The sequence below is a fragment of the Nomascus leucogenys genome, chromosome 15 (assembly GCF_006542625.1).
Source record: "Nomascus leucogenys isolate Asia chromosome 15, Asia_NLE_v1, whole genome shotgun sequence".
NCBI classification, from domain to species: Eukaryota; Metazoa; Chordata; class Mammalia; order Primates; family Hylobatidae; genus Nomascus; species Nomascus leucogenys.
In genome coordinates this window covers 107,235,730-107,260,625 of record NC_044395.1, presented here as the reverse complement: position 1 = coordinate 107,260,625, position 24,896 = coordinate 107,235,730, and the positions used below count along the sequence as shown (strand labels likewise).

The 24,896-nt window shown below is 52.6% G+C and overlaps 1 protein-coding gene across 2 annotated transcripts; it reads left to right on the top strand.

Annotated features, from left to right (window-relative positions):
• The first annotated feature begins 259 nt into the window (after positions 1-259).
• SPI1 (Spi-1 proto-oncogene) lies at positions 260-24,614 on the top strand. 2 transcript variants are annotated; one of them, XM_003278976.4, is made up of 5 exons: positions 260-527; positions 3,093-3,189; positions 21,194-21,381; positions 22,225-22,387; positions 23,923-24,614. In XM_003278976.4, the coding sequence occupies exons 1-5, from the start codon at positions 483-485 to the stop codon at positions 24,240-24,242; spliced, it is 813 nt and encodes a 270-aa protein (XP_003279024.1). In that variant the 5' UTR covers positions 260-482; the 3' UTR covers positions 24,243-24,614. The 2 variants fall into 2 exon arrangements, with proteins under 2 accessions (XP_003279024.1, XP_012359509.1); XM_012504055.2 differs by having other exon boundaries at positions 295-527; positions 3,090-3,189.
• Positions 24,615-24,896: the final 282 nt, after the last annotated feature.

Below are 24,896 nucleotides of genomic sequence, written 5' to 3'. Positions count from 1 at the left end.
AGCAGGCATTTGTTGGGTTAGAGCAAAAGCCTCCCGGTGGTGTGGCGGAGCTACACGCTCTCCCTCCCATCCTCCCTCCCCAGCTTAGCCCCCAAAGTCATCCCTCTCAGTCCCAGCTTCCTCTGGGCAGGGGGCCTGGACCCCATGGCTTCCCAGGCCAGCCCTTTGAGCACCACCTGCCCCAGCCGGCCAGAGACTTCCTGTATGTAGCGCAAGAGATTTATGCAAACGGGTTGGGGCGGTGATGTCACCCCAAGGGGACTATCTCCCGGCGGCAGGCCCTTCGATAAAATCAGGAACTTGTGCTGGCCCTGCAATGTCAAGGGAGGGGGCTCACCCAGGGCTCCTGTAGCTCGGGGGGCAGGCCTGAGCCCTGCACCCGCCCCACGACCGTCCAGCCCCCGACGGGGCACCCCATCCTGAGGGGCCCTGCATTGGCCCCCACCGAGGCAGGGGATCTGACCGACTTGGAGCCCGGCTGGATGTTACAGGCGTGCAAAATGGAAGGGTTTCCCCTCGTCCCCCCTGTGAGTACCAGGATTCCTCCACCAGCCCAACCCGTGGCCCTCGGACGCCTGCCTGCCTGCCCACGAACCCGCCAGCCCACCCGCTGCCCTCCTGGCTTGCTATCAGTGGGAAGTCAGGGTTGCCTCCCTGGAACTCCTGGCCTGAGACCCAGTGAGGGGACCATTGGCTTCCTCGGAGCATGCCCTGGCGGGCTGAGGCCGGGCCCACGGTGGGGCTGTGATCGGTGGGGCCTGAACAGTTATTTATAGACAGGGCTCGGGTGGCAGGCGGAGGCCGGGGCTCCTGGGGAGGGTGCTGGGCTGAGGATGGTGAGGGCGGCGGTAGAGAGGTAGAGGAGGGAGATGGGGGGACTGGCTTGGGGGAGGCTGGTCCCCTGGACAGGAAGGGGTTGAAGGCAGGAGGCAACAGGCAGAAGTCTTGGCCCATGGCCTTGGGGCTCCTGGAGACCGAAGCTGATGGAACTCTGCGTCCCCAACGCCGAGTCCGGGGCCTGGCACAGAGGACATGATTGTTGACCAAAGGGTCGGGGTCATGGGCCCACAGGGGTACCCACAGGGGACAGAGACTGGGCTGGAAAGGAGCCAGGAGTGGAGTTGAGACAGTACAGTCAGGGTTGGCCCCAGGGCTGGCGTTGAGGGAGAGGCGCGGCAGGGGACAGGGCTGGGACAAGGCCGGGACTGAGATTGGGGCTGGGTGGGACCTGGGGTGAGCATGTGACAAGTTAGAATGGGGGCTGAGGCTGGGACAAGGACAGGGACTGGGTCTTGGGGGTGAAGAAGTGAGAGCCCCAGGGGACCCCGAGAAGAGAAGGGCAGATCGCCACTGCTCTTCACTCTGAGTGACAGTTGCAGCCTTAGGCAGGTGTCAGACCAGGGTCCCTCTGAGAGGACCCTTCTCCCTTTTCCCACCCCATGACTTCTCAGGAGTGAGGAGGCTTGAGGGGAGCCGGGAAGGGTTTGGCAGGCTGCCCACCTGACTCCACTTTCCTGGTCTAGAGGCAGCTCCCTTCCCCCACTGTGGCCCGGCTCAGAGCCACCCCAGGAGGCTGGGAGGCACCCCAGGCCTGACATCACACCAACCCGACCAGAGCCGGGCTGACATCCTGCAGCGAGGCTGCGATACCTGGAAACCCAGAGGGGCAGGTTCAATGCTGGGCTCCTGGCCTCCTCACTTGGCCAGCCGCAGGCAGGACCAGGCAGGACCAGGCAGGACAAGCCAGCCTGCTGTAGCATCCACACCCTGACACCCCTTCCCACCTGGGACCACCAAGTGGGCGGCCAGGCAGAGGGTGACGGAGGTTGTCTCAGGAAGAGCCAATTCTGCCTCAAGAAAGCCACAGGCCCACTGTCTCTGACCCCTGACCTCTCAATCCTGAACTCCAGGTGGAGCTAGACAGGTGGCAGACCTCCTTGGGCCATCCCTAGGCACCCCCAGCCCTCTCTGCAAGCTCCAGGGTCACTCTGAGTGTCTCCTGGTAGGGTGGGCTCCCAAGGCAGCCCCAGTCCCCCAAGCCCAGCCCTGAGGGCCACAGTGACGGTTGTGCAATCCTAGGCCACACACTGTGGGGGCGGGGAGGCCTGATGACTGTTGGGAAGGCTCCTGGGTGTGCACGGCCCTGTGTCTGTGCCAGTAGGGGGAGGAGGACAGGGAGGAGGGAGGGAGGTGGGAGGAAGAGGAGGAGGAAAGAAGGAAGACAGGGAGGAGGGGGAAGAAAAGGGGGACAGAGGGGAGTGAGGAGGGGGAGGAGGAAGCGAAGGAGACGGGGCGAGGGCGCAGTGAGGAGGGAAGGAAGAAGATAGGGAGGACTCAGGAGGCAGAGTGAGGGGATCAAGGCCCTCCATGCACTCAGCCCCTAAGCCTGCCTGGGTGACCCCTGCACCAGCCATCAGTGTGGAGGGTCATTGTGGCGCCACTCTTGCCCAGGCTGTGAGAGTGGGGCTGGGCAGGCAAGTGTGTGCTGTGCGGGTGAGTGTGCGGGTGGAATGTGAGTGGCTCTGGGGGTGTGAGTATGCATGTCGATGGCTGGAACGTGGTGTCATGCGAGTGTCAATCAAGGAGACTGCGTGTGCGCATGAGCTGAGTGAGGTGGGTGACCTCTGAGGGGGTATGAAGATGCGTGTGTGAGGGACAGTGTGCAGGCGCCTGCATGGGGGTGGGTGGGGGCTGTGAGAGTGAGTCCTCGTGTGGGATTATGAGTGTGAGGGTGTCACAGCGATCGTGTGGACATGCACATCAGTGTGACCAGGAGAGGTGTGTGGGATGAGGATGGGGGCACACAGGCATGAGTGTGAGTGTGAGCGTGAGGTGGCTATGGGGAGTAGCCCAGCACAGGGGGACCCTAGTCCTCTTCTGACCTCTGACCCCCAAGGTCCCTGTCACCCCTTTTCAGGCCTCCTGGGTCCCCTGCCCCGCTCTCTGTCCCAATTCCAGTTAGAGGGAGGGCTGTAGGCCCAATGCAGCCACTGAGCCAGGGAAGGTGATGGGGACCTGGCGTGCGGGGGTGCTGCAGGCCTGGCTGGGGTCCCCCACCATGGTGCAGGCCCTGAAACCTCCTCTCTCAGCAGCCATCGGAAGACCTGGTGCCCTATGACACGGATCTGTACCAACGCCAAACGCACGAGTATTACCCCTATCTCAGCAGTGATGGGGAAAGCCACAGCGGTGAGTATGGGGCCTGCCACGCCCCCATCCCCCAGCCCAGCCTGGGCTCCTGGGGTCTGGAAAGAGAAAAAGAATAAATGATTCCCAGGACTTCTTTGGCATTCTGAGAATCAGATCAAGTTTGCTCTCAGAGGAAGTGAACTGCGGCATCATCGCTGCACCCCCACACCTGAGCCTCCATTATGGAGCCTCTGCAGTATGTCAAGGTGCAGGGTTCATTTCTTCCATGGTTATCTGCTGGTTCTGTCCTTGTGGTCTTTTTTATAAACAAGGAAACAGGCTTAAGGTGCTAAGAGACTTGCACAAGGTCACATGGTTGCTGGGTGGAACCCAGGTCTGTCCGCTTCGGGTCCTGTGCTATTTTTTCTGCCCCTGCCTAACTACTCACCTCCTCCTCTCTGTTCTCGTCACTCTCTTTGTCCCAAACTCCCTGCTGGCGCATCTGCACTCCCTGCCATGTGTGGTTGGCAGGGTTTCCTAACCGTGGCACTGCTGACATTTTGGGTGGGATGATTCCTGGGTGGGCTGTCCCGGGTACCGTAGGAAGCTTAGTGGCATCCTTGCTTCTACCTACCACATGCCAGGGGCATGGCCAATCATGACAACCAAAAATGTCTCCACCCATTGACAGATCCCCCCGGGAGGCAACATCACCCCTAATTGGGAACTGCTGGGCCAAAGGAAACCCTATGGGGACCTCTTGTTCCGCAGAGGCGGAGGTCCCCAGTTTGCTGAGGTGGGAGGAAGAGGCCTGGGCGTGGGGTCCTTCTGCCTGTCCAGTCCTTCTGGGTCTGACTGTCTGCCCCACAGCCCAGCCTCCGCCCTGGAGCAAATTCAGGGGATGGGAGAGAGGCATTAGGTGCCTGGGACCTGAGCAGGGGGCTGCGGGAGGTTGCCCAAAGTGGATCTTGCCTTAGTGGTGTAGACATCCCTGACCCAAAGTGAGGCGGCCCCGTCAGTGGGTGAGTCGTCACTGGGGAATTCCTCAGGGCGTCTGGGACCCGGGCAGACCAGCGACTGGGGTGTCTGCACCTCAGAGGGCCCACAGCCTAGGAAGGTGTCACTCCCGAAGGCCACCCCTGCGGCCAGCCATGCCTGTAGCTCCATTCTGCAGATGCACCTGTGGTGGTCTCAACCTGATGGGCCCAGCTAGGGATCCACATGTGCCTGGTCCACATTTAGGGCCCCAGATTCATCCGGAACTCAGACTGGAAGCCGTATCCCAGGGGTAGGCGGATAGGCCCCCAGGCCACAGCTGGGAACACACAGGCATCTTTGAGAATCTCTCAGGGCTAGAAAGCCTTTAAAATATCCTTTTTAATTCCTTGAAGCTTATTTGTAATTATATAAAAAACACATCCTCTCGGTGGGAAACCCAGGCAATGTAGAGAGAAAGTCCCCCCTCCTCCAACTCCATCCCCAGCTCTCCCTACCAGGGTGAAGAGCCCGGTCTGGGGGACCCAGAGACCGCGCACCCACCTTCCCACGCAGTTCCAGGACTCCAGGAGGTCCCGCTGGGCCCCGGGACAGGCGCCCCCTGGTGGCTCGGGTCACCACAAACAGTGCTGTCGGGCCTCCTGCATCAAGGACGCCTTCTCCCCGGCCCAATCCCTCTTCAGTTCACGGGGCTTGGGTGCATTTCCTTTGGGCCTTTTGCAGCCTCCGTTTTCCTTCCTGTAATGTGAGGGTGCCCCACATAGCTGGAAACCAGTGAGCCTGGGGCTGGGCCTGATGGAGTGAGCACTTTAGAGAAAGCATGTGTTTTCGTGGCTCAGGCCCAAGCAGGTTCCTTATATCTCCGGTGGGACTCTAGGAATGACTCCTGATTGGATGCCTGGGCACCCCAAATTCCTCCAGAGACTCAATCAGTGTTCCCAGGTGTCCTCGGCGTTGGCCCTGTCCCTCGCTTAATCACTGCCAATCAGGGCATTTGGGCTGTCCCTTTCTTCCTTTCTTTCTTTCCTTCCTTCCTTCCTTCCTTCCTTTCTTTCTTTCTTTCTTTCTTCTCTTCTTTCTTTCTTCTTTCTTTCTTTCTTTCTTTCTCTTTCTTTCTTTCTTTCTTTCTTCTTTCTCTTTCTTTCTTTCTTCTTTCTTTCTTTCTTCTTTCTTTCTTTCCTTTTTTTTTAGGACAGTCTTGCTCTGTTGCCCAGGCTGGAGCCCGATCTTGGCTCACTGCAACCTCTACCTCCTGGGTCCAAGCGATTCTCTTGCCTCAACATCCCAAGTAGCTGTCCAGTCCTTCTGGGTCTGACTAGGATTACAAGCGTGCACTACCATGCCTGGCTAATTTTTGTATTTTTAGTAGAGATGAGGTTTTACCATGTTGGCCAGGCTGCTCTCAAACTCCTGACCTTAAGTGATCCACTTGCCTCGGCCTCCCAAAGTGCTGAGATTACAGGTGTGAACCACCGCTCCTGGCCTGTCCCTTTTTTTTTTGATACGGAGTCTCTCACTGTCACCCGGGCTGGTGTGCAGTGGCACAATCTTGGCTCGCTGCAACCTCCACCTCCCGGATTCAAGCGATTCTCCTGCCTCAGCCTCCCAAGTAGCTAGGATTACAGGCGCCTGCCACCACACTCAGCTAATTTTTTGTATTTTTAATAAAGGCAGGGTTTCACTATGTTGGCCAGGCTGGTCTCGAACTCCTGACCTGGTGATCCGCCTGCCTCGGCCTCCGCAAGTGCTGGGATTACAAGTATGAGCCACTGCGCCCGGCTGGGCTGTCCCTTTTTATACCCGCTGGAAGGTATTGTCTGAAGACTCAACCATAGAGACCCACACACACTTCCATCAATTCCTGCATGTCCTCTTTGTCCACATTTTTAGGTACCAAAGCTTAGTGGAAAAGCTTTGGCCCAGCCCTGGCTCCATCACTCACCAGCTGTGAAAACTTGGGGCAAGTAACATAACCTCTCTGAGTCCCTATTTCCCCATTTATAAAACTGAAAGCATGAAAATACTTAACCTCCTAGGGCTGTGATGATTCAGTGAGGTAAGGCATGTAATCTATGAGGTAAGGTAACGTGCAGAGGACAAGGCCCGTGCTAGCTTCACTGCATTCCTCAAGGCAGGAGGGACAAAGTGGCTGGGGAGTGGGAAAAGCACAGAGGACTCTGTGAGAGACCAACTGGATTATTTTCCACTGACCCAGGGGACAGCCAACCTGCCACCCATCCCCACATCCATGCACTCGCCCTCCCATCCACCCACCTACTCGTCCATCCTGCCAGCCGCTTCCCATCTGATCCACCTTTCCTCCCTATTCCATCCATTAAATAGTCTCTGAGTATCAGACACTCTTGTAGGCTCTGGGGAGTCCATGATGAGCACCAGACAAGGCCACTGCTCTCACAGAGCTCACCCTCCAGCGAGGGGATGGGGACATAAAGAATCAGACAAACAGACTGGGCGTGGTGGCTCATGCCTGTAATTCCAGCATTTTGGGTGGCTCAGGTGGGTGGATCACGAGGTCAAGAGATCGAGGCTACCCTGGCCAACATGGTGAAAACCCATCTCTACTAAAAATACAGGTGGTGGTACCCACCTGTACTCCCAGCTACTCGGGAGGCTGAGGCAGGAGAATCGCTTGAACCCGGGAGGTGGAGGTTGCAGTGAGCTGAGATCGCACCACTGAACTCTAGCCTGGTGACAGATAAAGTGAGACTCCAGCAAAAAAAAAAAAAAAAAAAAAAGAATCAGACAAACAGACCGTTTTCTGCAGATGTAATGCGGAGTGTCTACATGGGGGGCTGTTTTCATCTGAGTGGTCAGGGAAGGCCTTCGAGGTGGCAGCTGAGCTAAGAGAAGGAACTCGTAATTCACATGTGACCATAGGTAGGGGAGAGGTATTCAAGGTAAAGGGAACAGAAAGTGCAAAAGCAGAAAGGACCCTGACAGAGGACCAGAGAGGCCAGTGAGCACAGGGCAGGGGACAGAAAGGGAAGCCAAAGGGGTCAGCTGCTCACGCAGGGCTCGAAGGCCATGGCAGGCATTTGGATTTTATCATACACACCATGGGAAGCCACTGGGGAGTTCTGAGCAGGGAAATGACATGACCATGATCTGAATAACCTTCTGTGTATGTGTGTGTGCTGAAAATTTAAATACATTTACAATCTTTTTTTTTTTTTAAGACGGAGTTTCACTCTTGTTGCCCAGGCTGGAGTGCAGTGGTGTGATCTTGGCTCACTGCAACCTCTGGCTCCCAGGTTCAAGCGATTCTCCTACCTCAGCCTCCTAAGTAGCTGGGATTACAGGTGTGCACCACCATGCCCAGCTAATTTTGTATTTTTTAGTAGAGATGGGGTTTCACCATGTTGGCCAGGCTGGTCTCAAACTCCTGACCTCAGGTGATCCTCCCACCTTGGCTTCCCAAAGTGCTGGGATTATAGGCATGAGCCACCACGACTTGCCTTTTTTTTTTTTTTTTTTTTTTTTTTGAGATAGAGTCTCACTCTCACCCAGGGTGGAGTGCAGTGGCATGATCACAGCTCACTGCAGCCTTGACCTCCTGGACTAAGGTGATTCTCCCACCTCAGCCTTCCGATTCACTGGGAGTACAGGCATCTGCCACCATGCTCATCTAATTTTTGTATTCTTGTAGAGATGGGGTTTCTCCATGTTGCTCAGGCTGGTCTCGAACTCCTGGGCTCAAGCAATCCACCCACCTCAGCCTCCCAAAGTGCTAGGATTACAGGTGTGAGCCACTACGCCTGGGCAAAATCTTCTAACTTTTATTTTTACATATTTTGGGGGTTTTATTTATTTTTTGAGATGGAGTCTCGCTCTGTCACCCAGGCTGGAGCGCAGTGGCGCAATCTTGGCTCACTGAAACTTCTGCCTCCTGGGTTCAAGTTATTCTCCTGCCTCAGCCTCCTAAGTACCTGGGACTACAGGCACATGCCAATACCCCTGGCTAATTTTTACATTTTAATTTTTATTTTTTTGAGACAGGGGTTCACTCTCTCACCCAGGCTGGAGTGCAGCGGCGCGATTTTGGTTCACTGCAACCTCCACCCTGGATTCAAGTGATTCTCCTGCCTCAGTCTTCTGAGTAGCTGGGATTATAGGTGCCTGCCACCATGCCCGGCTAATTTTTGTATTTTTAGTAGATACGGGGTTTCACCATGTTGGCCAGGTTGGTTGAACTCCTGATCTCAGGTGATCCACCCACTTCAGCCTCCCAAAGTGCTAGGATTACAGGCGTGAGCCACTGAGCCCAGCCTAATTTTTGTATTTTTAGTAGAGATGGGGCTTCATCATGTTGGCCAGGCTGGTCTTGAACTCCTGACTCAAGTGATCCACCTGTCTCAGCATCCCAAAGTGTTGGGATTACAGGCGTGAGCCACCGTGCCTGGCCGAGACACGGTCTTAAAAAAAAAAAAAAAAAGGCTGGGCATGGTGGCTCACACCTGTAATCCCAGCACTTTGGGATGCTGAGACAGGTGGATCACTTGAGGTCAGGAGTTCAAGACCAGCCTGGCCAACATGGTGAAACCCCATCTCTACTAAAAATAAATTAGGCCAGGTGCAGTGGCTCACACCTGTAATCTTAGCACTTTGGGATGCTGAGGCGGGTGGATTACCTGAGGTCAGGAGTTTGAGACCAACCTGGCCAACATGATGAAACTCCGTCTTTACTAAAAATACAAAAATTAGCTGGGCGTGGTGGCGCTTGCCTGTAGTCCCAGCTACTCAGGAGGCTGAGGCAGGAGAATTGCTTGAACCTGGGAGGCAGAGGTTGCAGTGAGCCAAGATCGCACCACTGCACTCCAGCCTGGGCAACAGAGTGAGACTTCATCTCAAAAATTAAAAAAAAAAAAAAGGCAGGGTCTCACTTTCTCACCCAAGCTGGAGTGCAGTGGTGCAATCTTGGCTCACTGCACCCTCTACCTATGGGGTTCAAGCAATTCTCCTGCCTCCGGCCCCCAAGTAGCTGGGACTACAGGTTTGTGCCGCCATGCCTGGCTAATTTTTTGTATTTTTTATCGAGACAGGGTTTCACCGTGTTGCCTAGGCTGGTCTCGAACTCCTGGGCTCAAGCAGTCCTCCCGCCTCGGCCTCCCAAAGTGCTTAGATTACAAGTGTGAGCCACCATGCCCAGCCTAATTTTTAATTATTAAAGTAACAAATATTAATTGCAAAAACTTAAAAAATACAACAGCATATCAAGTAACCCATCCCCCTCTTTTCAATCTCATTTCCCACTGATAGAACCTTAGTTTATCCTTACAGACGTTTTATTGTGTGTATATAATCCTAAGTGTTACTAAGTATATATACATACACATGTATATTTTATTCATTCAAAAATGGAATTTCATATCATGCCATTCTGCATTTCTCCATGACATACGTAGCATATCAGAGATTGATAAAAGCTATTTTTCCAGTCTTTCTTTTTTTTTTTTTTTGAAATGGTGTCTCACTCTGTCGCCCAGGCTGGATTGCAGTGGTGCGATCTCAGCTCAGTGCAACCTCTACCTCCCGGGTTCAAGCGATTCTCCTGCCTCAGCCTCCTGAGTAGCTGGAACTACAGGCGAGTGCCACCACGCCTGACTAGTTTTTTGTATTTTTAGTAGAGACGGGGTTTCACCGTGTTAGACAGGATGGTCTTGATCTCCTGACCTTGTGATCCGCCCGCCTTGGCCTCCCAAAGTGCTGGGATTACAGGCGTGAGCCACCGCACCCGGCCTCCAGTCTTCTATTCCAGTGCTATGTAAATGTACAAATGAAGATGTGGAATAGAGACTTAGAGCATTATTTATTGGCAAACATTTATTGAGTGCCTTTGATGTATCAGGCAGCTTGATTTTTCAAAACAGCTTGATTTTTCAGTTTGAAATATATTTTATTTACTTGTATAATCAGAATTCAACTTTAGCCATTCACAACACACACACACACACACTCACATTTCTCCACACATCCCCAATTCATTACTGTATATGGTAACATTTGTTAAATCAGTATTTGAATTTTCCACTGTTATGACCATGTGGCTATTACTCACAGCTGAGCCACATGGCATCCTTTCTTTACCTGTACTTTCTCATATCCATATTTCTTTTAATTTTTTTTTTTTTAATGAGACAGAGTCTCACTCTGTCGCCCAGGCTGGAGCACAGTGGCGTAATCTCTGCTCACTGCAGCCTCAGCCTCCTGGGTTCAAGCAATTCTCCTGCCTCAGCCTCCCGAGTAGCTGGGATTACAGGCGCCCGCCACCACGCCCAGCTAATTTTTGTATTTTTAGTAGAGATGGGGTTTCACCATGTTGGCCAGGCTGGTCTTGGACTCCTGACCTAGTGATCCGCCTGCCTCGGACTCCCAAAGTGCTGGGATTACAGGCGTGAGCCACCGTTCCTGGCCTTTTTTTTTTTTTTTTCTTTTTTTGAGACGGTGTCTGTCTGTGTTGCCCAGGCTGGAGTGCAGTGTGCAATCTCAGCTCACTGCAGCCTCCACCTCCCGGGTTCCAGCAATTCTCCTGCTTCAGCCTCCTGGGTAGCTGGGATTACAGGCATGTGCCACCATGCCCAGTTAATTTTTGTATTTTTAGTAGAGGTGGGGTTTCACCATGTTGGCCAGGCTGGTCTCGAACTCCTGACCTCAGGTGATCCGCTGGCCTCAGCCTCCCAAAGTGCTGGGATTATAGGAGTGAGCCACTGTCCCCGGGGCCTCATCCCCATATTTCTGAGGGGAAATGTAGCAAGGAGGTAAGAACCCTTCTTCTGAAACCAGGCTGCTGAAACTCATCCCCCATCTCTTCCATTGCTATCCGGGTGACAATGGGCAAGATCTCCAACCTCTCTGTGCCTCAACTTCTTCATGACAATACCAACTTCACAGAATTGCTGTAAGGACTGAACGAGCTACTGTATGTCAAATGCTTAGAACAGTGCCTGGAAATAGCAAATGTTTTGTACAGATTTGTTATCATGGTCGTCTCCTAAGAAAGGGTGTGTGGGAGGTGAGGTTTTTGTTGTGGTGGTGATGGTTTTATTTTGTGTTTTGCCTCATGTCTTTTATTCTGTGCTGTCCCTTGATTAATCATAGTTTGGCTGTGTATGGAAATCTAAATTGAAAATAATTTTTTCTCTTAGAAATTGGAAAGCATTTTTCTACTGTCTTCTGGTTACTAGAGTTTTTCCTATGAAGTCTGATACCACTCCATGTTCTTTTAAATTTCTTTTATAATTAACCTAGCTTTTCATTTGTTTCATTTGCTTTTTTTTTCTCTCTCTGGAAGTTTTTAGTATCTTCTCCCAATGTCTCATGATTCAACTGAATAAGCTTTTTAAAAGGTCACTCTGGGTGGAGAGCAGATGGAAAAGAGGCAAGAATAGGAGCTGGAAAAAAGAACATTGAGGAAACTATTGCAATAATCCAGGAAAGAGATGGTGGTGACCTGGGCAAGGGTGGTGGCAACAGAGACAGCAATGGGGGGGACAGATTCAAGATAGATTTTGAAGGGCTCACAGGATTTGCTATTGTTTATTACGCTTTTTGTTTGTTTGTTTGTTTGCTTTTTTGAGACAGTCTCACTCTGTCACCCAGGCTGGAGGGCAGTGGCGTGATCTCGGCTCACTGCAACCTCTGCCTCCTGGGATCAAGTGATTCTTATGCCTCAGCCTCCTGAGTAGCTGGGATTACAGGCGTTCCACCACACCCGGCTAATTTCTTTGTGTGTATTTTTAGTAGAGACGGGGTTTCACCATGTTGGCCAGGCTGGTCTTGAACTCCTGACCTCAGGTGATCCACCCGGCTCAGCCTCCCAAAGTGCTGGGATTACAGGAATAAGCCACCATGCCCAGCCTATTACTCTTTTTAATTGTGGTAAAATACACATAGTATTAAACATTTTTAAAACCATCTTAACCATTTCTTTACATTTTAAGTGTATAGTTCTGTGATATTAAATATATTCACGTTATCATCACCATCCATCCCTATAATTATTTTCATCTTGCAAAACGGAGACTCTGTATTCATCAAACAACAGCTCGTCATTTTCCCTCCCCCCAGCCTCTGGCAGCTACCCTTCCACTTTCTGTCTCTATGACTTTGACTATTCTAGGTGCCCCACATGAGTGGATTCATACAGTATTTGTTCTTTTATGCCTTCATTTAGCATAATGTTCTCAAGGCTTACCCATTTACCCATGGTGTAGCACGTGTCAGCATTTCCTTCACCTTTAAGGTTGAATCATATTCCCATTGTATGTGTGTGTCACGTTTTGCGTGTGTGCCACGTTTTGCGTACCAGCTGTCTGACACTTGGGGTGTTTCTGCCATTTGGCTCTTGTGAAGAATGCTGCTATGAAGAAGGGTGTGGAAAGGCCGTGTTTTCAGTTTTTTTTTGGATATATGCCCAGAAGGAGGATTGCTAGATCATATGCTAATTCTATTTTTATTTTTTTGAGACGGAGTCTCACCCTGTCACCCAGGCTGGAGTGGAGTGGTACGATCTCGGCTCACTGCAACCTCCGCCTCCCAGGTTCAAGTGATTCTTCTGTCTCAGAATCCCGAGTAGCTGGAATTACAGGTGTCCACCACCACGCCTGGGTAATTTTTGTATTTTTAGTAGAGACAGGTTTTGCCATGTTGGCCAGGCTGGTCTCGAACTCCTGACCTCAGACGATCTGCCCGTCTTGGCCTCCCAAAGTGCTGGGAATACAGGTGTGAGCCAATGCACCCAGCCTATTTTCAGTTTTATTAAAAATTAAACCATCGGCCGGGCACAGTGGCTCATGCCTGTAATCCCAGCACTTTGGGAGGCCAAAGCAGGTGGATCACAAGGTCAAGAGATTGAGACCTGGCTAACATGGTGAAACCCCGTCTCTACTAAAAATACAAAAAATTAGCCAGGCGAGGTGGTGGGCGCCTGTAGTCCCAGCTACTCGGAGAGGCTGAGGCAGGAGAATGGCGTGAACCCGGGAGGCGGAGCTTGCAGTGAGCCGAGATCGCGCCACTGCACTCCAGCCTGGGCGACAGAGCGAGACTCCGTCTCAAAAAAAAAAAAAAATTTAACCATCATCTATTTCCCATAGTGGCTGCATCATTTTACATTTCCAGCGACGGTATACTAGTATCCTAATTTTTCTGCACCTTCACCAACACTTGCTATTTTCTTTCTTTCTTTCTTTCTTTCTTGTTTTTAATTAGAAGCTATACTAATGAGTGTGCTGGACTTTGCTATTTATGATAGGATTTTATTTTTATTTTTGAGGCAGGGTCTTACTCTGTTGCCCAGACTGGAGTGCAGTGGTGTGACCTCGGCTCACTGCAACCTCCACCTCCCAGGCTCAAGTGATTTTCCTGCCTTAGCCTCCCAAGTAGCTGGGATTACAGGTGCATGCCACCACGCCCGGCTACTTTTTGTATTTCTAGTAGAGACCGGGTTTCACCATGTTGACCAGACTGGTCTCCATCTCCTGACCTAAAATGATCCACCCACCTCGGCCTCCCAAAGTGCTGGGATTACAAGCTTGAGCCACCGTGCTTGGCCTACAATAGGATTAATGAAGAAAAGAGTTCCAAAATGTGAATTCTATCCATCCATCCATCCATCCATCCATCCATCCATCTATCCATCCAATTTCCATATACTTCTTCATCCTTTCATAGCACTAACCATCTATCCATTCATTAATTTATTCACACACCCATCTAATCATCCATTTAGCCACCTTTCCAACTATTCTTCCCTCTACCTACCAAGCCCTCCATCTTGCACTGGCCTATCCATCTAATAAATATATACTAAGTATCTTTTATATGCCAGGCACATTGCTAGATGCTGTGGAATGAATAAAACACAGGTTCTGCAAGCTCCATCTTTGTAACAAGGGAAAGAATTAAAACTCTAATAATTAGAATCCAAGGTAGAGAGTAACAAGTGCCACGAAACCTTCAGTTCTCTGTTCTCTGAGCCTGTTTCTTTTCTTTTCTTTTCTTTTCTTTTCTTCTTTTCTTTTTGAGATAGCGTTCCACTCTTGTCATCCAGGCTGTAGTGCAATGGCACCATCTCGGCTCACTGTAACCTCCGCCTCCTGGGTTCAAGCAATTCTCCTGACTCAGCCTCCGAGTAGCTGGGATTACAGGCGCCTGCCACCACGCCCAGCTAATTTTTTTCTATTTTTAGTAGAGACAGGGTTTCACCATCTCGGCCAGGCTGATCTCAAACTCCTGACGTCAGGTGATCCACCTGCCTCGACCTCTGAACCTGTTTCTGAATAATTTTCAGGAGAGGCTGGGCTTCGGGAGCCCTAGTCTAGTGGTCTATGATCTGAGAAGGTTTTTTTCTTGGCCCCTCCTTTCCTGATTCCTCATCTTTCTTCTCTGTTTTGATCACACTTTTGCTCCCCTGGGAAGAGCCCAGGGCTTCAGGCTGGAGGTTGTGTTCTGAGGAGATAAGGTCAGCTGAATGACACTTAAGCCTTGACATTTTTTGTGGGTTTGCTTTGAATATGATTTTATTTTTACACTGGTGACGTACAGGTGTTAGTGACACCAAAAAACTGAGTAAGACTAGAGATGTGTGGGTAGGACTTTGGCCCCAGATTGAGAACTGGTTTAGAGGGAGGAAATGAGAGATGAAGATGAATGGGTCATTTCTGGCTGGCTGGATGATATAGTTGGATGGATAATGGTTCCATGATGAATGGATGGATGAAGGATAGATGGGTGGACGATGGGGGGATGAAGGATGGATGTAGGGTGGATGAAGAATGACAGGTGATGGGTAATGATGGTGATCAGGTGGATAAAAGTACTCATTAAAATCTCTCAGTGTTGGCTGGGTGCAGTGGCTTATGCCTGTAATCCCAGCACTTTGGAAGGCCAAGGCGGGGGGATCACAAGGTCAGGAGTTTGAGACCGGCCTGGCCAACATGGTGAAACCCCATTTCTACTAAAAATACAAAAATTAGTTGGGCGGGGTGGCAGGCGCCTGTAGTCCCAGCTACTTGGGAGGCTGAGGCAGAAGAATCGCTTGAACCCAGGAGGCAGAGGTTGCAGTGAGCTGAGATCACGCCACTGCATTCCAGTCTGGGCGACAGCGTGAGACTCCATCTCAAAAAAATGAAATAGGCCGGGCGCGGTGGCTCACGCTTGTAATCCCAGCACTTTGGGAGGCCGAGGCGGGCGGATCACGAGGTCAGGAGATCGAGACCACAGTGAAACCCCGTCTCTACTAAAAATACAAAAAATTGGCCGGGCGTGGTGGCGGGCGCCTGTAGTCCCAGCTAATCGGAGAGGCTGAGGCAGGAGAATGGCGTGAACCCGGGAGGTGGAGCTTGCAGTGAGCCGAGATCGCGCCACTGCACTCCAGCCTGGGTGAAAGAGCAAGACTCCGTCTCAAAAAAAAAAAAAAAAAAAAATGAAATAAAAAATCTCTCAGTGTCACCACAGGTCTTACTTAAAGTTTTCATTAGTCATCTTGTTTCTCAGAGGTGCCATGGTATAGTGGTAAGATTTCAGTCCTTGGGGTCAGATACAGGTGGGTTTGGGTCCTGATTCTATCAATGTCTGCTGTAAAGGACTTAACTTCTCTGAGCCATAGATTCCTCCTATGCAAAAGACAGATTATACTGTAGTGGCCACCTCCTGAGAACTAGGGTTAGGATTAAATGAGATAATGTGGATTGAACCCTTAGCACAGTGTCTGGTATATAAAAAATACACTAAAAGCTAACTTTTGTTGATCATTTAATCAAATAGCGATTGAGATCTACTGCCTGTTGGGTGCCTACCGGTCTGCAGAAATGAGGGTCCGGAGCCATGTCCAGATGTTATGCAAGTGACATTATATTCTTTCAAGGAGCTGAGAGTCATGCTAAGGGGGCATATGGGTGACCCCTGAATGGATGGTCTGGGTGGCCCAGTGAAGGGACACAAAGAAATAAAGCAATTTGTTCTCAAAGAGTCATCCGGAAATGGGGTCCAAAGAGCCCAGGAGTGCTGACCTCTGCACTAGGAGGGGTTCCTTGTACTGTGTTCTCACAGAGGGCTCTGTATTTGGAATATTTCTGCCTACCAGACAGTATTTATTACATAATTGCCTGAGCACTAAATCACAGGTAAAGGTGAGGTATCCATGGGGCCTTCTGAAACCTTAATTGTAGCTCGGGAGTCTCAGCTGCAGCCTCTTCAGGAGACCCCGGCTGGAATTCCAGTGTTTTTGTGAGCACAAAACCTCCTTGAGTGGCTTTAGATGCAGATTCCCAGCTCCCCTTAGTGCTTCTGCTTCAGTGGGTCTCCAGCAGGACCCCACATTTACAGGCTTTTCCAGCCTCTCCAAGTGACGGATGAAGGTGGAGTGAGACCAGTTTCGGGAAATGCTGGCCTCAGGCTGGGACCATCACAGTGAGGTCATGGGTCTAACGTGGAGCCGGAACAGAGGTGGGGGTGGGGAGGAAAACAGAGCAGTTGGGTGCCTCTTAGCCCACACCTAAGGGGTGCATGCACTCAGGGTCCCTCCAGCCCTGGAATGGGAGTGGGTTCGGGGATGGGGGTTTGATAGGCAGGATCCATACGGCATTATACCAGGGCGCTCCAACTTGGGCAGGGGAAGGCAAAAATGGGCAGAGCCAGAAGAGGGGCTGAAGCAGGGATCAACAACTGGAGAGGAATCATTTCACCAAATCCCAGAGCCCCAGGACAGCCTCCTCACTAAAGAACAGAGCAAACTCTCCCACAGCAAGGAGAGTTTCGGGATCTTGTTAGCTCACTGCAAGATGAAAATGCAAATTAAGGCCAGCTGCCTGTAATCTCAGCACTTTAGGAGGCCGAGGCGGGTGGATCACGAGGTCAGGAGATTGCGACCATCCTGACTAACACAGTGAAACCCCGTCTCTACTAAAAATACAAAAAATTAGCCGGGCGTGGTGGCGGGTGCCTGTAGTCCCAGCTACTCGGGAGGCTGAGGCAGGAGAATGGCGTGAACCCGGGAGGCGGAGCTTGCAGTGAGCCGAGATCGTGCCACTGCACTCCAGCCTGGGCGACAGAGCGAGGCTCCGTCTCAAAAAAAAAAAGAAAAGAAAATGCAAATTAAGTTTTGTTTTGTTTTGTTTTGCCTTCAGGTTTAGATAATTTTGCAGAGAGTCTCAGAGGCTTTTTTTTTTTTTTTTGGAGACTGCGTCTTGCTCTATTGCCCAGGCGGGAATGCAGTGGCGTGATCTCGGCTCACCACAACCTCCGCCTCCCTAGGTTCAAGGGATTCTCCTGCCTCAGCCTCCTGAGTAGCTGGGATTACAGGCACCTGCCATCAGGCCCAGCTAATTTTTATATTTTTGTAGAGACGGGATTTTGCTATGTTGGCCAGACTGGTCTCAAACTCCTGACCTCAGGTGATCTGCCCACGTTGGCTTCCCAAAGCCCGGCCTGAGAAGCTTCTTAAGAGGCTAGGATTCGGCTGGGCTTGGTGGCTCATGCCTGTAATCCAAGCATTTGGGGAGGCTGATGTGGGAGGATCACTTGAGCCCAGGAGTTGAAGGCAACATAGTGAGATTCCATCTCAATTTAAAAAGAGTTTTTTTTTTTTTTTTTTTGAGATGGAGTCTCACTCTGTCACCCAGCCTAGAGTGCAGTGGTGTGATCTTGGCTCACTGCAACCTCCGCCTCCCAGGTTCAAGCGATTCTCCTGCCTCAGCCTCCCAAGTAGCTGGGATTACAGGCGCTCACCATCATGCCCAGCTAATTTTTGCATTTTCAGTAGAGATGGCGTTTCATCATGTTAGCCAGGTTGGTCTCGAACTCCTGACCTCAGGTGATCCGCCAGCCTCGGCCTCCCAAAGTGCTGGGATTACAGGTGTGAGCCACTGCACCTGGCCTAGAAAGACATTTTTATTTTTAAAAAGAGGCAACAATTGATTCATTCATTCAGGAAATGTTTGTTGAGTGCCCACTCTACTTAGGCACTGGGAAGACAGAGGTGAACAAAACCAGTCCCTGCCCTCATGGTGCCATGCTTGGGCTTCAACTGCAGTGACAACATGGTCCCCTAAAATTATTTCTCTGGGCCACTGACTAAGGTGGCCAGGAGCAGGGAGAACAAGAGGAAAGAAACATGCATTAAAAGCATTTGCTCTATGCTTGTTCAAGTGCTAATCCAGGCTCTTTTTTTTTTAGTTAAAAAAATTTTTTTGTTAAGCCCCTCCCCCTGCACACTGAATACTTTTTTATTAAGAGACAGGGTCGCAGCCGGACGCGGTGGCTCATGCCTGTAACCCCAGCACTTTGGGAGGCTGAGGCGGGCAGATCACGAGGTCGGGAGATCAAGACCAGCCTGGCCAATATAGTGAAACCCCATCTCTACTAAAAATACAAAAATTAGCTGGGCATGGTGGCACGTGCCTGTATTCTCAGCCACTTGGGAGGCTGAAGCAGGAGAATCGCTTGAACCCGGGAGGTAGAGGTTGCAGTGAGCCGATATCGTGCCACTGCACTCCAGTTTGGGCAAAAGTGAGACTTCATCTCAGAAAAAAAAAAAGAGACAGGGTCTCACTCTGTCACCCAGGCTGGAGGCGTGGATGTAATCATAGCTCACTGCAGCCTCAAACTCCTGGGCTCAAACGATCTTTTCGTATCAGCCTCCCAAGTAGCTGGGACTACAGGTGTGTGCCACCATGTCTGGCAAATTTTTAAACATGTTTTGTAGAGATAGGGTCTCACTATGCTGCCCAGGCTGGTCTCAAACTCCTGGGCTGAAGTGATCCTCCCTCTCCAGCCTCCTGAGTAGCTGGGATTATAGGTGTAACCACATTCAGTGGGAATCTAGGCTCTTTAGAATAAACTATTATTATTATTAATAATAATGATAATGATGAAGTTAATGTTTATCAAGGTCTTACTTTGTGCCAAGTTCGGGTCTACGCACTTTGCAAGCAATAGGTCATTTGCTTCTCAAAACAAGCCTGTGAGATGGGTGTAACTGTCAGCCCCATTTAACAGATGAGGACACAGGCTTGGAGAAATAGAATGACCTTCCCATTGTCACACAGTGGTAAACGGCAGAGCCAGAACTTGAGCCCAGCTCTGCCTTTCTCTCCTCTCTGCCATGTGGCTTCCTAAAGGTGGGAGTCTGGGCTGTCTGGACTGTGAAGCCAAATAATTATACATGTAGACAAGGCCTCAGTAACTACCCAGGTGCATTTCTGACTTTTAGAGTGGGGGGATGAGAGGCTCCAGGAGAAAAAAATATCTTGTCCACATGGTCAGACTGCAAAACTACCGCTGAGCAGGTTTAGAAAGCAAGTACACTCCGAGATCCAGTCCAGAACCAAAAATCATCATTATCTATCAGGGATGTGTGAGTAGGTGTTTGTGTGAGAGAGAAAGAGAGAGGCGGGCAGGCATGTGTACACCTTCGTACACACGTACACACACACACACACACACGCATGGCTGGTGGTGGACTTGTCCCAGAGACACTGCCTGGACCTGGAGTCTCATAGGTGCCCTCTTCGGCCCACATGAGACAGCCGATCTTGTCACTTTATTACCACGCTTCATTCTGGACCCCAAATGGCGCCCAGGAAGTCCCGCAGATGTGTCGCAGTTTTTGTTCCTGGAAAAGGTGCTCGTGCTGAAGATCTTCCCCAGTTCCAACACAGGGCTTTCGGTGGCGTGGGGCTATTCCCTGGACTTCAGTCCTCTCCACCGCAGACCCTGAAGGGACCCACAGGGGGTTTTCCAGGAAAGTCTCAGGTCCCAGGAACCTCATGGGAACACAGACGCCACTGCTTAAGGTCATGGCTTTGAAGAGGAAGGGCCACCATGTGCCTGGACAAGTTCTAGTGTGTGAGGAATGTCAGCCCTGTGACTCTGCTGTCACACCTTGGCCATGTGACAAGGCCGTGTGAGGGTGTGTGTGTGTGTGAGACCCAGAGAGAGACTGTGGGCAGCCAGGGAGCTCAGGGACCCGTGGGAGGTGTTTTTCTTTTCTTTATTTTTTTTTGAGATGGAGTCTCGCTCTGTCGCCCAGGCTGGAGTGCAGTGGCACAATCTCAGCTCACTGTAGCCTCTTCCAGGGTTCACGCCATTCTCCCGCCTCAGCCTCCCGAGTAGCTGGGACTATAGGCACCCGTCACCACGCCCGGCTGATTCTTTTGTATTTTACTAGAGACAGGGTTTCACCGTGTTAGCCAGGATGGTCTCGATCTCCTGACCTCGTGATCCACCCGCCTCAGCCTCCCAAAGTGCTGGGTTTACAGGCGTGAGCCACTGCGCCCAGCCGAGGTTTTTTTTTTTTTGAGGCAGAGTCTCACTCTGTCGCCAGGCTGGAGTGCAGTGGCGCGATCTCGGCTCACTGCTACCTCTACCTCCCGGGTTCAAGCGATTCTCCTGCCTCAGCCTCCTGAGTAGCTGGGATTACAGGCGCCCACCACCACGCCCAGCTAATATTTTGTATTTTAGTAGAGATGGGATTTCACCACGTTGGCCAGGATGGTCTCCATCTCCTGACCTCGTGATCCGCCCGCCTCGGCCTCCCAAAGTGCTGGGTTTACAGGCGAGGTTTTAACAGGATGGGAGGGAAATCAACTTTCCCTGAGGGCCGGCTCTGGTGCAAGGTGTTTTACAAATGTGTACTCATTCGTATTCTCCCAATAACTGTGATCCCCATTTTACAGGCAAGTCCACTGAGGCTAGAGATGCCACATTTGTGCCTGAGGTCACACAGCAAGTAAATGGCAGAGCCAGGATCAGACGCTGGTCTGTGTGACTGCACAGGAATCAGGATGGAATTGCTGAGAACACGAGCTTTGCTTCAGCCCTGAGTCCTGGCTCTGACCCGGATGCTTTTGACCTTGGGCATGCTATGTAGCCACTCGAAGCCTCAGTGTCCTCATCTATAAAATGCAGTCCTAGCGTAACCATGCAGGTGGCGAGGGTTAAATGAGATGGTGAGGCCCCATATGGCCTGGCAGTATTATTTAATGTTACTATAACATTTTCCTGCTCTGCCCAACCCTGAGCTCACCCTATACTGCCTGGCTGTCCCCCACAGACCATTACTGGGACTTCCACCCCCACCACGTGCACAGCGAGTTCGAGAGCTTCGCTGAGAACAACTTCACGGAACTGCAGAGCGTGCAGCCCCCGCAGCTGCAGCAGCTCTACCGCCACATGGAGCTGGAGCAGATGCACGTCCTCGACACCCCCATGGTGCCACCCCATCCCAGTCTTGGCCACCAGGTGCGTGCCACCGCCTGCCCCGTCCCCCAGGAGACTGCCAGGCCTGTGGTGGGGCCCGGGAGCTTCACAGGAAGCTGACACAGGCTCTTACCCAACTCAGCTTCCTGCCCCACAGAGCCAACGGCGGCTGGAGCCCCAACGGCTGCCGCCTGACCCCCCGAGTGACCTCATGACCCCACACCCCTTATCTCGTCTCACCCCGAGTATGGACAGACCCCAGATAATTCTCGCACCCTCACCGAGCCTCCCCACCCCAACGCCTTGTTGTGGGCCCTCCTGGGCCTCACTGTCTGCCACCCCCATTCACTAGCCCTCATGGATCCCACACCAAGTCACTGAACACCTCTACTGACCCTGCCTCTCCCCAGTGACCCTCCCTAATGACCCTAACCTGGATCAGTGACCTCTGCTGACCTCTACCACCCCTACTGACCTCCAGGGTCCCTCCACTCACTCATCACCCCACCTATGAAACCCCCTTCCAGACCCAATGCACCGGCCCCCAGCACGCCCACTTCTGACCCCAGCCTAATGCGGGTCCACACAGCACCTCTGCAGGGAGGAGAACAAGGCACCACTTCCCCGGTGCCCACAGTCCTAAACCAGGAGGCCCAGCTGGGAGGGCTGGGTGGGCTGGATGTCAGCACCCCTCGCCCCACAGCCTGCACCCTATGTGCAGCACCTCAACTGGCCCCCCTTTTCCCTGGCCTTCCCCCAGTCTCCTGTGCCTGCCATCATCCCCTGCCCTCTGCACTCCTTCTCTCCCCAGCTGACCTCCCTCCCAGCCCCCCTGAGCTGTAAGCTGGCCCTTCCTGACTCTGATCTCCTTCCCCCACCGTCCAGGTCTCCTACCTGCCCCGGATGTGCCTCCAGTACCCATCCCTGTCCCCAGCCCAGCCCAGCTCAGATGAGGAGGAGGGCGAGCGGCAGAGCCCCCCACTGGAGGTGTCTGACGGCGAGGCGGATGGCCTGGAGCCCGGGCCTGGGCTCCTGCCTGGGGATACAGGTGGGGCACCTGGCCCTCCACCCTGGCCCCGACCCTGGCCGTGTCTGCGCCCTGCCCCCACCCAGCCAGGCCAACTGACCCAGCAGCCATGCCACCGAGTTGCGTGCGTGTGTGTGTGCATGTTTGCCAATGTGTGTGTTTTGTGGGGCTGTCTGTGGCTGTCTCTATGTGTGTGTGTATCTGTTGTGAGTGCATACGGGCATCGCCATGAAGTGTGCCAGGTGTGTGTGTCTCTCTGTGCCATGAGTGTGTGTAGATCTGGGTGTGTGTGAGCAAGTGCGCAGAGGGTGTGTGTGAACAGGTATGGGCAGGTGCATGTGTGCGAGTGGCTGTGTGAGTGGGTGTGTGAGAAGCTGAATGTGAGAGCTGGTGTGGCTGAGAGTGGGTGTGGCCATGTTTGTGTGTCTGTCAGCACATGAATGTATTTCAGTGTGTGTGAGCAGGTGTGCACGTATGCTCATGTCAGTGGGTGTCAGCAGTGTGTGGGTGTGCCTGTGTGAGCAGGGATGCGAGCATGGTAGATGTCAGTGGTGGTAAGCAGGCATGTGTGAGTGATATGTGTGAGTGAGCAGGTGTGTGAGCAAGTGTATGTGTGCGAATGTGTGTGTAAGCAGGGATGTGTGTGATATAAGTGAGTGTGTGATATAAGTGTGTGAACGGGCATGAGTGTACGAGCAGGTGTGTGTCAGTGGATGTGTGAGTGGGTGTGAACATGTTTGAGGGTGTATGTAAGCAGGTGTGTGTGAGCAGGAAGGTGTGAGCTGGGGTGAGCATGTATGTGTATATGTGAGCAGGTTTGTGCATGTATGTGAGTGGATATGTGTTTTAGCACGTGTGAGCATGTGTGTGTTCCTGTGTGTGAGGGGGTGAGGACAGGCTTAAGCACCTGCGTGTGTGAGCGGGTGTGCATGTGAGTAGGTGTGCGAACAGGTGTGTGTATGTGTGAAAGCAGGTGTGTGAATGAGTGTGTGAGCATGTGGGTGTGAGTCTGAGTGTGTGGGAGCACGTGCATTGTGTGTGCATGTGTATGACTGCGCATGTGTGTGATCAGGTGCATTATGTGTGTACGTGTGAGCAGGTGTGTGGGTGTGAGCACGTGTGAGTGGTTGCACTGTTTGAGCATGAGTGTGAGTGGGTGTGAGAAGGTGCGTTGTGTGAGCACGTGTGTGAGTGGGTGTGGGCGTGATGTGTCAGCATGAGTGTAAGCAGGTGTGGGTGAGTGGGTGCGTTATGTGGGTGTGTGAGCATGTGTGTACACTTGGTGCATTGTGGGGGTGCGAGTGTGTGAGCGTGGGGGGGTGAGTGCGTGTGTGTGTGGGTGTGTGTGAACGGGTGTGTGCGCGCCAGCAGGTGTGTGTGTGTGTGTGTGTGTGAGTGTGGGTGCGTTGTGTGTGCACGCCCGGCGCGGGCTGGGACAGCCGTTCCCCTGCCCCTTCCCGGCCACCCCGTCCCCGGGTCCCCGTGCGTGCCCAAGGCGGTGGGGGCGGCTCCCATGTGGGCCCCGGGCCCCCTCCCACCGGGCCCTTCCCCCGCAGGCAGCAAGAAGAAGATCCGCCTGTACCAGTTCCTGTTGGACCTGCTCCGCAGCGGCGACATGAAGGACAGCATCTGGTGGGTGGACAAGGACAAGGGCACCTTCCAGTTCTCGTCCAAGCACAAGGAGGCGCTCGCGCACCGCTGGGGCATCCAGAAGGGCAACCGCAAGAAGATGACCTACCAGAAGATGGCGCGCGCGCTGCGCAACTACGGCAAGACGGGCGAGGTCAAGAAGGTGAAGAAGAAACTCACCTACCAGTTCAGCGGCGAAGTGCTGGGCCGCGGGGGCCTGGCCGAGCGGCGCCACCCGCCCCACTGAGCCCGCAGCCCCCGCCGGGCCCCGCCAGGCCTCCCCGCCGGCCATAGCATTAAAGCCCTCGCCCGGCCCGGACACAGGGAGAGGACGCTCCCGGGGCCCAGAGGCAGGACTGTGGCGGGCCGGGCCTCGCCTCACCCGCCCCCCCCGCCCCCTGCAGTCCCCTCCACGTCCCGCTTCGCCTCCCTCCAGGACTCCGCCCCGGCTCCGGGAGGGCCACCTGGGCGTCAGACCCCCACCGGGGCAACCTTGCTGAGGACGACCCCGGCGTACAGCCTTGGGAGTCTCACGTCCGTCTGTAAATCAGATCTCCCCTCTCACCCCTCCCACCCATTAACCTCCTCCCAGAAAACAAGTAAAGTTATTCTCAGTCCATCCTCTTGCAGCACAGAGTCTCTTTTAAAATCTGTTGTGTAGCTCTTCTGGCCCTTGTGTGCTGCGACGTCTCTCTTTGTGTCATTTGTCCATCGGGTGGTCCAATGCTGGACCCTGGGAACATGAGGACCAATGACACAGAGCGCCTGACCAGGAGTTAAGAGTTTGGTGGAAAGAGCGAGTCCTCAACTGTGATTAGGAGAATAGATCCTATTTAAAAGCTCTCTACTCCCCATAGTTGTTTTTAAGCCTGGATGAGGTTTGAACTCATATGATGATGAT

Bases quoted from the DNA above. Each gene is read 5' to 3' on its own strand.
- SPI1 (XM_012504055.2), top strand. From the start codon at position 483: ATGTTACAGGCGTGCAAAATGGAAGGGTTTCCCCTCGTCCCCCCT. The intron at 528-3,089 runs GTGAGTACCAGG...CTCCTCTCTCAG, and splicing joins GGTTTCCCCTCGTCCCCCCT to CAGCCATCGGAAGACCTGGT. The intron at 22,388-23,922 runs GTGGGGCACCTG...CTTCCCCCGCAG, and splicing joins GCTCCTGCCTGGGGATACAG to GCAGCAAGAAGAAGATCCGC.